General features: G+C 55.4%; 1 protein-coding gene across 4 annotated transcripts; it reads left to right on the top strand.

Annotated features, from left to right (window-relative positions):
• The first annotated feature begins 595 nt into the window (after positions 1-595).
• Sh2b1 (SH2B adaptor protein 1) lies at positions 596-8,798 on the top strand. 4 transcript variants are annotated; one of them, XM_038345696.1, is made up of 10 exons: positions 596-809; positions 2,855-3,885; positions 4,154-4,255; positions 4,450-4,541; positions 4,651-4,826; positions 6,475-6,678; positions 6,845-7,056; positions 7,155-7,376; positions 7,745-7,844; positions 8,021-8,162. In XM_038345696.1, coding segments are annotated over exons 2-10 (2,052 nt in total). In that variant the 5' UTR covers positions 596-809; positions 2,855-2,943; the 3' UTR covers positions 8,023-8,162. The 4 variants fall into 4 exon arrangements, with proteins under 4 accessions (XP_038201624.1, XP_038201634.1, XP_038201615.1 ...); XM_038345706.1 differs by lacking the exon at positions 596-809 and adding an exon at positions 892-1,022 and having other exon boundaries at positions 7,155-7,323; positions 8,021-8,181; XM_038345687.1 differs by lacking the exon at positions 596-809 and adding an exon at positions 892-1,022.
• The last annotated feature ends 3,904 nt before the right edge of the window (positions 8,799-12,702 follow it).

Here is a 12,702-nt window from a genome sequence, read left to right as displayed (position 1 = left end):
TTATTTGAATACGGACAAAAAGCTATCTTGCCACCAAGAGACAAGACCTGGTCTGTGCGTGAAGACAAATGCATGAGAAAAGTACAATCACAGACGGTGAGTTACAGATGAGCGGTATCTTTTGGCCCCGGTCAACGATCGCAATTTACTCTGGCTTTTTCGATTGCTTAAACCGTAGTGAAGCTGGATCAACGCGAGCCTGGATTGCTAGAGAGTATTTGTGCGCAAGGTTTCAACAGCGTTTTGTACCGTCTGGTCTTCATCCCTGTAACTTGAAGAGTCGCTTGATCTTCAAGTTCTATGTCCACGTACCTCCTGATGTCCCCCAAGCATGTCCGAAACTGACCTCGCTATTGCCGCCCCATCTTTAGGTCCTACCTAAAGTGGAGCCCTTCTGGACCACCTCGTCCCTTTCCTCTGAAAAGCCAAGGTCGTAAGTTCAGGTTTCACCCGCTCTTTCGGCTTCCCAAGGTCACCGGTTCTTCGGTCGCCCAACTCCCTGGGGGCGGTGTCGGTGTCCCCCTCAGTGCAGGGCCAGGCGCTCTAGGCTGCAGCCAGCTCTTCAAAGAGCTTTATCATCTCGCTGATTCCCCGTACTGGGCGGCTACTCTCTCCGCTCAGGTGCCTTCTCTATGGTTGCCTTCTCGCCTTTGCCTCGAATTTGCTTCGGAGGATGCCCGACCGGGACCAACTCCTTCCCACAGTTGTCTCAGTGATCTCTTTTAGTTACAACTGCAGAGGCCACGGAGTTCGGTGAGACCCGCGTCAGGCTAGCTCCTCAAAGTTCTGCGCCGAGAACGATGGCGGAAGTGAGTACGTAGGTGACCTCCCTCTCTCTCTGCTCTTCTCTATGGTCGCTTCCTTCCGCGTCGGGAAAACCCGTCCCGGCGCCTGCGCAGAAGCGCGTGCTGAGAGCTCGTCGCGGAGGCGGGGGGCACAGGGAGCGGGAGCTGCGGCCGCCGCCGCTGCCGCCGCCACCGCCGCCGCCGCCGGCGGAGCTGAGCGCGGGGACCGAGATGCAGGTGGGACCGGAACCGGAACCCCCCCCATTAAAATGTCTCTATTCTCTTCGGGACTCGACCCTGGTGCCTGAGGCTCCTGGGCGGGGGTGGGCGTGGGGGCTCGGAGCTGGAGGGGTGCTTGGCTCCGGAGAGGGCAGCAGATAGGGCTGGACCCCCGGAGTCTCCGGTCTCGGGGTATGTGGAGGGTGTCCAGCGATTAGGATCGGGTCTGAGTGATTGACCACGGGGCCTGGAGGGTCCAAACGTGGAACGCAGCCTGCACCCTCCGCTACCCCCGCCCTTCTGGAATGTCAGAACTAAGCCAAGAGGCAGGTGCACCGGGAAATTGTGACTGAGCCTTCTTGGCAGAAGAGAAACTGAGTCACCAGTCCAGGAACCGCAGGGTCAGCGGGCCTGAAGGGGGCTGGGTCGGCCAGTGGTGCCGAGGGCTGGGTGGGCCTGTGTGAGCCGAGGTGGCCTCTGGCTGGGGACTGTCTCTGCTGTGCCTGCACCTCTTGGCCCGGTTCCCCTGTGCTCTGTAACTCCCGCATCTCCTGGCAGCTTCTCCCTGGTTTGGAGTTTTCCCTGTGGTTGGGGCCATCGGAGTGTGTAGGGCTTAGGCCAAGGAGGAAGGAGGGGGAGGGTCTCTGACTTACAGCCTTGGTTGTGGGTTTGATGAGGAGACGGACATCACTGGTAGTTTGAGGAGACTTTTCCTGAGCTGTCCTGGGCAGGACCACTCACCAAAGAGCTATTGGTTGTAAATTTCATGCCTATCTCTGCCACTTTTTCGTGGTGACTGAGTTGTGACACCATCAGAAGCTGTCCCCTCTAGTTTCTCGTAGAGCCAGCGGGACCCATATAATACTGTTCACCCCCATAGACATTGTGAAGAGGACAGTCGTGTCTTGTGTGCTTACTTTGTGTCGAGCACAGACATGTACCCTGTCATTTCATGTCTCCTGACAGCTGTAGCAGGTAGAGATTACTAGTTGTGTTTCACACATGCAGAAGCTGGGCGCACACAGCTAACAGGTGGGCTGAGCTGGGCTTCACCAAGTCTCACAGGCTTTAGGGCATATTCCCCAGGGAGAGAAAGTCTTGAGCCCCAGCTCCTTGTGATGTTTTACTTATGCGGCCAGTAAAGACTTGCCCTCAACCAACACACCATCTCTTTTTCTCTAGTGCTCCTGCCAGGTAGCCCTAGACTAAAGGGGGTAACCCAGAGGTTGGTCTTTAGACAGTCCGAAGCTCCGTACAGGGCTTAAGTGCTAGGTTGTAGGATAAGCTTCGAAGACAGTCATTGGACCTAGGAAGCAAGGCTTCTAGCTCTGTAATCCCTGCACCCCATTGCCCCCCTGAGAACAGAGCAGTAGGAGCTGTGGTTGAGGCTGGTCCAGCCAGCTCCTGGAGACTAGACCTATGCAGTGGAAAACACAGTAGACTCTGAATTCTGGAATTTGTTTGACGTCTCTGTTTCCTCATCCAAAGAAGGTTATTGAGTTTTCCAGGGAATGGTAAAATGACCTTGTGGAACACGCCGGAGTGGCATATGGAAAGTGTGTGGTAGTTAGGGAAGGCTTTGCTTGAGCAGGGACAGTGGTGATAAGGTAAGGTCCTCTCTTTCCTGGATTCCACAGCAGAGGGAGTAGTAGCAAAGGCAGCAGGAAAGATGCAGGGTGGACATTGGGCTGGGCATCCCTTATCCCTGGAGTGTGGGGTGTGGATCTTGACGAGGGCAAAGCAGTTTAGTTCTCTTCTTCCGTTGCCCCTGAGGAATCTAGGTGGGAGGACACCCCCCAATCTCACCTCTGCAGTGACTCGATATATATGCTTTTTCCTTCCTTCTACAGCTGTTGCCGTTCACCCCGTGTCTTCTGGCCACTTTCTCCTTTGCTGCCCCCCCTCACAGGCTGCCGTTGTCCTCCTCCTGGGGCCCATCATGAATGGTGCCCCTTCCCCGGAGGATGGGGCCTTCCCTTCTCCGCCAGCGCTGCCACCACCCCCTCCCCCAAGTTGGCAAGAGTTCTGTGAGTCCCATGCGAGGGCCGCTGCCCTGGATCTCGCCCGCCGTTTTCGCCTCTACCTGGCCTCCCACCCACAGTATGCAGAGCCTGGAGCAGAAGCTGCCTTTTCTGGCCGTTTTGCTGAGCTATTCCTGCAGCACTTCGAAGCTGAGGTGGCCCGGGCCTCGGGCTCACTCTCCCCACCTGTCCTGGCCCCACTGAGCCCTGGTGTGGAGACTGCACCACCGCATGACTTGTCCCTTGAAAGCTGCAGGGTGGGTGGGCCCTTGGCTGTGTTGGGCCCATCTCGATCTTCGGAGGACCTAGCTGGCCCCCTTCCTTCCTCAGTCTCTTCCTCCTCTACAACGTCCTCAAAGCCGAAACTCAAGAAACGCTTTTCCCTTCGTTCAGTGGGTCGCTCAGTCAGAGGCTCTGTACGAGGCATCCTGCAGTGGCGGGGGGCCGTTGACTCTTCCTCCCCAACTGGGCCTCTGGAGACCACATCAGGCCCTCCAGTCCTAGGTGGAAACAGCAACTCCAACTCCTCTGGTGGTGCTGGAACAGTTGGTAGGGGATTGGCTAGTGATGGCACATCCCCTGGGGAGAGATGGACTCACCGCTTTGAGAGGCTGAGACTGAGCCGTGGAGGGGGAGCCTTGAAAGACGGAGCAGGAGTGGTACAGAGAGAAGAGTTGCTCAGTTTCATGGGGGCCGAAGAAGCTGCTCCTGACCCAGCAGGAGTGGGTCGTGGAGGAGGGGCGGCTGGGCTGACCTCAGGGGGAGGAGGGCAGCCTCAGTGGCAGAAGTGTCGCCTACTGCTCCGAAGTGAAGGAGAAGGAGGAGGAGGAAGTCGCTTGGAGTTCTTTGTACCACCCAAGGTGAGCTCACAGGAGAGTGGGTGGCTGGAAGTGACAGTGGCTGAAGAGGTCATGCGGCTCTGTAGATAGCCTTGGTGTTGGAAGCCCATGTACTCAATATTGCCGTCCTGGATTTAGCGCTAACTGTGGGCTCTCAAGTCAGTTGCCTTTGGTGGATCGGGTGTTAACTATTTCACCTCTCCTAGGCAGGAAAGGTGGATGAAGGGAGGGGGGGACAGCTGACCTTGGCCACACTAAAGGACTGATTCTTATTCCCTTTCCCACCTAGGCTTCCCGGCCCCGACTCAGCATTCCCTGTTCTACTATCACTGATGTCCGCACAGCCACGGCCCTAGAGATGCCAGACAGGGAGAACACGTTTGTGGTTAAGGTAAGTCTAAGCTCTGCTCCCCAGAGAGTGCTTGTGCTTGAGAGAATGCTCTTGATAGATTTAGGCAAGTGTCTTTGGCAGCAGGATGAGTATGTGTCAGGACAGACTTTGAGTCTGTGCCTGCGGCTGTGGGACACGACCTGTAGGTCTCCTACCCACTGCCCTAGCTGAAGCCCCACCTCTTGGCCCTGTAGGTAGAAGGCCCTTCAGAGTACATTCTGGAGACGACTGATGCACTTCACGTGAAGGCCTGGGTGTCTGACATCCAGGAGTGCCTAAGCCCTGGGTAAGAAGCTTGCTTCTGTGCTGGAGGGGAACTGGAGGTGGGTAGGGGAGCAGCCTGTGTCTTTCTCCTGGTGATTTTCTCCCCAGCACCACTTTCCCTGTCTTTGTAGACCCTGCCCTGCTATCAGCCCCCGTCCCATGACCCTTCCCCTGGCCCCCGGGACCTCCTTCCTCACAAAGGATAACACAGACAGCCTGGAGTTGCCCTGCCTGAATCATTCAGAGAGTCTGCCCAGCCAGGATCTGCTGCTGGGAGCCAGCGAGAGTAACGACCGCCTGTCGCAGGGTAAGGTAGAGCCTTCGAGAGCCACTTGGCCAGGTTCTTACTTCCTAGCTGCTCTACCGACAGCCTATTGACTGCTTGTATCTTGTCTCTGGGCATACCATGTGCTATTACGTCATTGCTGGCCATTTAGCCCCATTACTGTCACCGCTGTGCATGGCTCCACCAGACCCCTCTCCAGCCTCTTTCACTCAGCCCTTTGACTTTTCCGTAAGCCTGCAGGCTGCCGCTCTGTCTGGAAGTAGGAGTTTTCTTCTGCAGGCTTCCAGAGTTCCTTGTGGACACCTGTTTGAGTCTGGTCGTGCATCTCAGCAAGTCAGTGGCCTTGGCACTTTTTCTTTTGGTCTGACGTAACACTCATGTATTCAGAAAGATATATATCTGTCTGGCCTAACTCACCTTCTAGACTCTGCTTCCACTTTACCCTTTTCTCCTGACCCTTGGTTTTGAGTTTCAGCTTCACAGTGCCTGGTACACAAGCTGCATTCAGTCAGCAAAAGAGCTCTCATAGATAGGGATTGCTAGAGCTACCATAGCCCTTACATCAGATTGCAAGTAGCTAAGACCACAGGGCGGAAATGGATTTCCTGAGGTTTCTGACAAAGATGGGCTATGCTAACCTAGTTCCTGACATGCCTGTTTTCTAAGCGATATGGTGATATGTCTGCTTTCCTAGGCCTGAGGTTTGGCAGATGTTCAGTTAGGTCCTAGTATATCACTAGCTGCATGCTAGGCTTTGGAGTGGATGGAGAACTCAGATACTTCAAAGGGGTCTTTGGTCTCCTTGGGTTCGCTGTAGCGGAATTGGTAAGACCTTATTTCCAATAAAAAGCGGTCTCCAAAATGGGGAGTCTGCTTAGTGTCCTCTGAGCAGCCCATGCCAGGAGCATCTTGGGAAATCAGGAGGAAGAGAACAAGGAGATAGAATAGACAGGATGCTACACAGAGGTGAGGGAAGAGAGTGGCTTCAAGGACGCCAGGGCTCTTGCTGAACCCTGACATCAGGAGCACCAGATGCATGAAAAAGTACATAGGCTAACGTGACTAAAGGAAAAAACTCACAGGGAGTAAAAGTAAAAACTAAGTTGATCCAGCCTAAGGGGTTAATGGGAAAGAGGAGGATTTTCCCCTTTGTCAGTGATGACTGAGCCAGGACTTTGGTCTTGGTAGGCAAGCACTCTGTCACGGAAGCGTGTTCCCAACTCTTGTGTGTGCTTTAGGCTGACCTGCAAGCCTCCAACCTCAGCCTTCTGAGTGCTCGGTACAGGAGTGTACCTCATGACAAGAGTTTTTGATGGCTTCAAATCGGTAGTCTTTCCTAGTCTGCTTAGAGGGCTCCTTTCTAACGTGGACATTTTTCAGGGCTTCTATCCCTCACCCCACCAACCATTGCAATAATCTTTCAGCTGTTGATTCAGAAAAGACATAGGGACATTTGGATTCTAGGACCTCCTCGAAATAACCATGGTCTCTCAGCAGTGCAAGCAGTGTAAGTCAGAACCATCGTAAAAATCCATCAGGGTCAGTCCTCTAGAGGTGTGCGGGGGCTGGGCACACAAGTGGACAGCCAGTGGGGAGATGGTAGGAGCCCAGGCGTCTAGGAGAGGAACCTGTGGCGTTCTCAAGTTGGGCTGCCTCTATTTTCTTTCAGGGGCTTATGGGGGCCTTTCCGACCGGCCGTCAGCGTCCTTCTCCCCTAGCTCCGCCTCCATTGCTGCCTCCCACTTCGACTCTATGGAACTGCTTCCTCCAGAATTGCCCCCTCGCATTCCCATTGAGGAGGGACCCCCAGCAGGGACAGTTCATCCCCTCTCAACCCCCTACCCTCCTCTGGATACTCCAGAAGCAGCCACAGGTATTAGGTGTATGTGTACCTGTCTTTGGTTTGTGGTCCTGAATTGGAACTGGAGGGGTCAAACCCAGGAGCAACTAGTGACCTGGCTGGGGAGGAGGCGTCTCAAGGGGAAAACGAGGTTAGGAAGAAACCTGACAGCTGGTTTCCCCTCTCTGTCCTCTTGCAGGGTCATTCCTGTTCCAGGGAGAGTCCGAGGGAGCTGAGGGGGATCAGCCCCTCTCAGGATATCCTTGGTTCCATGGCATGCTCTCTCGACTCAAGGCTGCCCAATTAGTGCTGGAAGGAGGCACTGGCTCACATGGTGTCTTCCTGGTACGTCAGAGTGAGACAAGACGTGGTGAATATGTCCTCACTTTCAACTTCCAGGGCAAGGCCAAGGTGAGTGGTCCTGGGGAACTCTGTGGGGCAGTGCTGGGTGGATCTGGAGGAGCCGTTGTCCCGGGAGCCCCCACCTTACTTGTTCATCCTGCCCTCAGCACCTGCGTTTGTCACTGAATGAGGAGGGTCAGTGCCGGGTCCAACATCTGTGGTTCCAGTCCATTTTCGATATGCTTGAGCACTTCCGGGTGCATCCCATCCCTCTGGAGTCTGGAGGCTCCAGTGATGTTGTCCTTGTCAGCTATGTGCCCTCCCAGCGGCAGCAGGGTGAGCAGAGCAGGTCTGCAGGGGAGGAGGTGCCCGTGCACCCAAGAAGTGAGGTGTGTGTGCCAGGAAGACGGGGTGGGGGGTTGGAGGAGAGGCCCTGGTAGTGGGGAACAGGGCAGTCGAGGTACCTGGGCAGGGGCCTGCAGGGACTATGGAAGGCTGACAGGATGCAGGCAGGCAGAGGCTCCTCATGGGGCCACGGGTGGTAGAGTCGGGTGGTGCATTCCCATTCCATCGGATCCTCCCGCTCCATCATTGTCTGTCTCCTCTACCCATCCTCCTTGGCCTGTCTTTGACCTTTTGGGGGATTCATGGTCTGTACCCCCTCCTTCCTCCCTTGATGTCTGATGTCCCTGTCTGATCTCTCACTTTCCCCCCACCCCACCATCCCATCTATCCCCACGTTGCCCCTCCCCCCCAGGCCGGGAGCAGGCTGGGAGCCATGCAGGGGTGTGCGAGGGCGACCGATGCTACCCCGATGCCTCCTCCACCCTCCTGCCCTTCGGAGCGAGTGACTGTGTGTAAGTGTGGTCCTCTCACCGCCGCCCATGATCCATCTTCCATGGAGGGGGGTTGCTCAGGAGATGGGATATGGGAGATAGCACATGGCTCCTTGGGGAGGACAAGCAAAGGGGAGGCCACCACAAGAACTCACTTCCTTCCACAATCAATGTGTCTTCTTACCATTCCTATCCAGAACGGAACACCTCCCGTGACCCAACCCAGCCCCCTGAACCCCCTCCATGGACAGATCCCCCACATCCTGGGGCAGAAGAGGCGTCGGGGGCGCCAGAAGTGGCGGCCACCACAGCCGCAGCAGCCAAAGAGAGGCAAGAGAAAGAGAAAGCGAGCGGCGGAGGGGTCCAGGAAGAGCTGGTCCCCGTGGCTGAGCTGGTCCCCATGGCTGAATTGGAAGAGGCCATAGCGCCTGGCACTGAGGCTCAGGGTGGCGCTGTCACTGGTGGGGACTTGGGGGTGTCCCTAATGGTGCAGCTCCAGCAGCTACCACTAGGGGGCAATGGAGAAGAAGGGGGCCACCCCCGAGCCATTAATAACCAGTACTCCTTTGTGTGAGATACCTGCCTACCCTCCATTTTCCTGCTCCCAGCCTTAAGTTGTGAGACTGGGCTGGGTAGGGACACTGAGGAAAGTGGGAGTCCCCTCCCCACATGCTTCCTGACCCTTGTCATCCAAGGGCATATATGTTGGTACAAGTAGAGGTTCAAGAGCCCTGTTAAGTCCCCAGTTAACTACACTACAGGTGCCCTTGCCCCGAGGCCTAGGGCTTGGGCTCCATTACCTCCCTGGGGGGCTCTCATGGTCAGCCCCATCCTTGGGGGCTATTTCCCCACTAATAACCCCCAACCCAAGCAAGGGTGAGGGGGAAGGGCTGTCAGTTATATTAAGGTTGTTGTTGTTGTTTTAAACAAAATGGAAAAGCATAAATAAATAAAGGGTTTATCTTAGTTCCATCATGATGGCTGTGGCTAGTGTTTGGAGTGGGACCTGGGACAGGTGGATAAAATTGTCTCCAGTGGCCAGGCAGTGGGGGTGCATGCCTTTAATCCCAGCACTCGGGAAGCAGAGAGTGAGTACAAGAACTACAAAATGGTCTATAGAATGAGTTCCAGGACAAGCTCCAAAGCTACTGAGAAACCCTATCTCGAAAAACCAAAACCAAAACAAAACAAAAAAACCCAAAAAACAAAATCTGTGTCAAGTGGATAAGGCTGTCTTCTGAGCTCGCAGAGCTGGCGCGGGTCCAGTCCTGTGGAACCACATCTCTCTAGTTCACTTGGTTTGCAGAGCTCAACGGTTCTTCTTGGGGGTTCCAGCGTGTTTTCTTTTAGGGGTGAAGGTTTCTTTGAAGACAGTGTCTCGTTATGTAACCAGAACTTGTGATCCCCCTGCCTCAGCCACCTGGAGCTGAATGGATCACACTGCCACACCTGCCGGCTTGTTCTTTAATGGGGCGAGACAGTGAAAGATGGATTTCTGCTCACCCGAGGCCTTTGCTATGCTCAAGTTTTTGAGTGAAAGCTCCCATCCTAGGAAGAAAGGAGGTAGAAGGAGGCGCTGGAGTCACACGAGCTGGAAGAACTTACTGTAGCAGCCCACGGCTGACTGCAGAGGGCCCAAAGGCTAATTGGCGCCTTTGTTAGAGCCTGGATGACAGTCCTGGCTCTGCCCTCTTATTTGCTGTATGGACCTGGGGGCAAGGCAAGTGACTCTGGGCCTTGGCGTGCTCCGTGAAATGTGAAATTTCATCTTAGTTGGTACTGCTGACATGATTTGGCTAAATGTTTGTCTCTGAGTTTATACATGTCTCAAGGCATTCCTTGAAAGTCACAAGTTCCAAGCCGGGCAATGGTGGTGCACACCTTTACACCTAGCACTTAGGAGACAGAGGCAGGTGAATCTCTGTTCGAGGCCAGCCTGGTCTACAGAGTGAATTCTAGGACAGCAACACAGTGAAACCTTGTCTCAAAAAAACCAAAAAAGAAGAGAATTAAGAACTAAAGTCACAAATTCCAGTTGTCCGGGTGTAGCTTCTATACATTCCCCATCCCTACTTGTTCCCTTTCCTGAGGTCTGGGCTGTTGGCATGAGGTTTACAACCACTACCGCCACCACCAAACTCCCAGTTTTTACTATAGACCCTGCCCTGAATACATCTTTCAGCACCGCACCTATGCTCTCCAGCACGGGTGCCCTGGCATCCCAGTTTAGAGGTGGGGGCAGGGGTGCTAGAGGGAAAGCAGGGTCTGAAGACTGCTGTTACCCTCCCTCCCTCCCACCTCACCACTGTCTCGCCCCCCTCCCCTGGGAAAGTGGAGTGGTCGATCTTCTGTCCCTCAGCCTGTGCCCCACCTCCAAGAAGCCCTACCCACGCTTATGACCTTGCTATTCTGAGCCCTGTGTTGGTTCTGTGGGGAGATGGACAGGAGACAGCTGAGCTCATAGGCTATCTAGGGTGGGGGTTGGTTGGGGAAGCCTGCTGGCTCTTGTTTTACCTCATCCCTGGGGCTCCCCAAATCTTGGCCTTGAATAGGGATTGAATTGGCCTGCTGTGGAGGTTGGGTGGAGGGCAGCTTTAGACCTGTGCAGTGTTCTCCAAGTGAGACTGTTAGACAGCCAATGGCCAGTGAGGCCGGTAACACCTCAGAGTGAGAAGGTCTGATCCTCCTCTAATCCCATGGCAACTGGTGTTCAGTGCTCCCCTCCCCCATGCCCTGCCACCTTCAGGGACTTGCCATCCTGGGGTGGGCAGAAAGACACCCCCAGACTACCATGTCCTGGTTACAAGAGCCCAAGAGACAATGAGATGCCTGTAGGTGTTTGTGGACAGGGATGGGCCAGGCTCTGTCTTCATGCCCTTCACGACCTGCCCACTCCCTCTCCTCCACCTCAGAACTCAGGAACAAGAACACCTTTAGTCTTAGTGTAGTGGGGTGTGGTCTGGAATGGCCTCATCTGCTCCCTTTCCACCGCAGGTCACAGTGCGGTGAGGTAGGTATCCCTGGAGCTCTGGACTGGTAGCTTTCTCTCTGGCCTTCATTTATCTATCTGGGAAGCTGGAAGAGGCAGACACGAATAACCTCAAAGAGCCTCTTTGGCAGGAGTGTCCTGTAAAGCCTGCCTTCTTCCCTCACTCAACTCCTTTGAAGCTTTCACGTCCCTACTCCCCCTCTCCATGTTTGGGCATTCCTGCTGCTGGAGGACAGTGGCCCCTGTGGCTCCTGTCGTTCCTCCAGCTGCTGCTGGGGAGAAGCCAGCGAGGGCCCCAGCCTCCATGGTTGCTCAGCCTGCCTCTGGCTAGAGATGGAGGGTCCTGAGCCAGGTGGAGATGCCCGTGGATGTGACCCCCTATATTCCCACCTCAGGTCACAGCAGGACTCTACTTCAGGGGAGGGGCTTGTGGGAACTGTGAAGAGAGGGCGGGAAGGGACACCTTGTCCTCATTTCACCCTTCCCCCAGTCTGGGCAGAAGGCAGGATGGAGCTGAGGCTCAGTCCTTCATTTCTTCCTATTTGTGTTGGCCACCCCGGCCCCAAATAAGTGGGGCTTCTTGTTCTTCCGGGCTCTGCTTCTGGTATCGTTGTCTGTGTGCTGGAGCCCTGGTGTGGGAAGGGCTTATTGGTTCTTTTCAGGGAAACTGAGGCCTGGGTAGAAGTGGGACCTGTGCTCTAGGGCTGCAATGCTGCCGGCCCTCACTGACTCCCATGGAAACTTCTCTGCCTCAGTTTCCACCCTGCTTGCATCCTGGCTTATGTACCTTGCCTGCTCCTCCAGCAGTTGCCTTGGTGGAAACCAAAAAATGCCCCAGTGGTGAACCGGGGTCGGGAAGGGTGGTGCAGAGCAGCTGCTTTTCAAGGGAAGCTGACACCCAGACCAGCCCTTCAGCAACAACTTGTGGCTTTGCACCCAGCCCCCGGGGCCACGCCCACCTGACTGCCACTGCCAGCACCCTGCTGTTTCTTTTCCCTCTTCTCCTCAGACGTAGTCTGGGCCGCCTCTGTTCCTACTTCAGTTCTGTGCTCCTTTCTTCATCTCTATCCCTCCCTCCCTCTCTGGAGCGTCTACTTCATCCAGCTTCAGGGGTCCTGTGCCGGGCACCCTGGCATGGGGCAGGCCTCCTACCACCAGGCCTGATCCTCACTCCCTCTGTGGACCTGTTGCATCAGGGCTGAGACCCCTACACCTCTGGGATTAAAGGCCAGTGTGGGATGAGGAAATCCTCATTCCCCTGCCTCACCCTGAAACACTTATCCCTCCCCCTCTGCCATCAGCACATTCTGTAGCCTCTTGGGTTACCTGACTGCCTGGGTGTCCCATTTTCTTCAGGGGGGATTCCCTGCCAGTTTCGAGGGGGAGCTACAGGCTGTGTTCCCAGAGGCTGAGCTACTGCGGTCGTGGCGGGGGGGGAGTGTAGGAGACGCAGACAGTTCTGGCTTTGCTCGCCAGGGCCTGGACACTAAATCCCTTGTTGATGGCGGCAGCAACCCCTCCCTAGGGTAAGGTTACCATCTTCTGCCCAGTCCCCTTGACCACCTCCCTTCCCTACTTCCCCTTATCTCTCTAGAGCCACTTCCTCTGCCCCCCAAAGATGCTCTCCCCTCTCCTTTGATCCCTTTGGAGCACTTCCTCTGTCCTCTGCACACAACAGGGGGAAGGGGCTCAGGATGGTCAAGATAGGAGAGGCCTGAGGGGCCATGAGACCTGAGGGCAGAGGGGTGTGCTTAGGGTGAGCTTGGAGTGGGGCATTTAATGTAACTGGGGAAGTTGAGGCACCTGGGGGGCAGGGTCAATAGCAGATAACAGAAAAATGGCTTTATTCCCTGCCCCCCCCCCCGGGGGCTGGGGCCACCCTTATGAGTG

The sequence above is a fragment of the Arvicola amphibius genome, chromosome 1, assembly GCF_903992535.2.
Source record: "Arvicola amphibius chromosome 1, mArvAmp1.2, whole genome shotgun sequence".
Classification (NCBI taxonomy): Eukaryota; Metazoa; Chordata; class Mammalia; order Rodentia; family Cricetidae; genus Arvicola; species Arvicola amphibius.
Note: the sequence above shows the minus strand (reverse complement) of the source record. Positions and strands in the feature narration are given on the sequence as shown.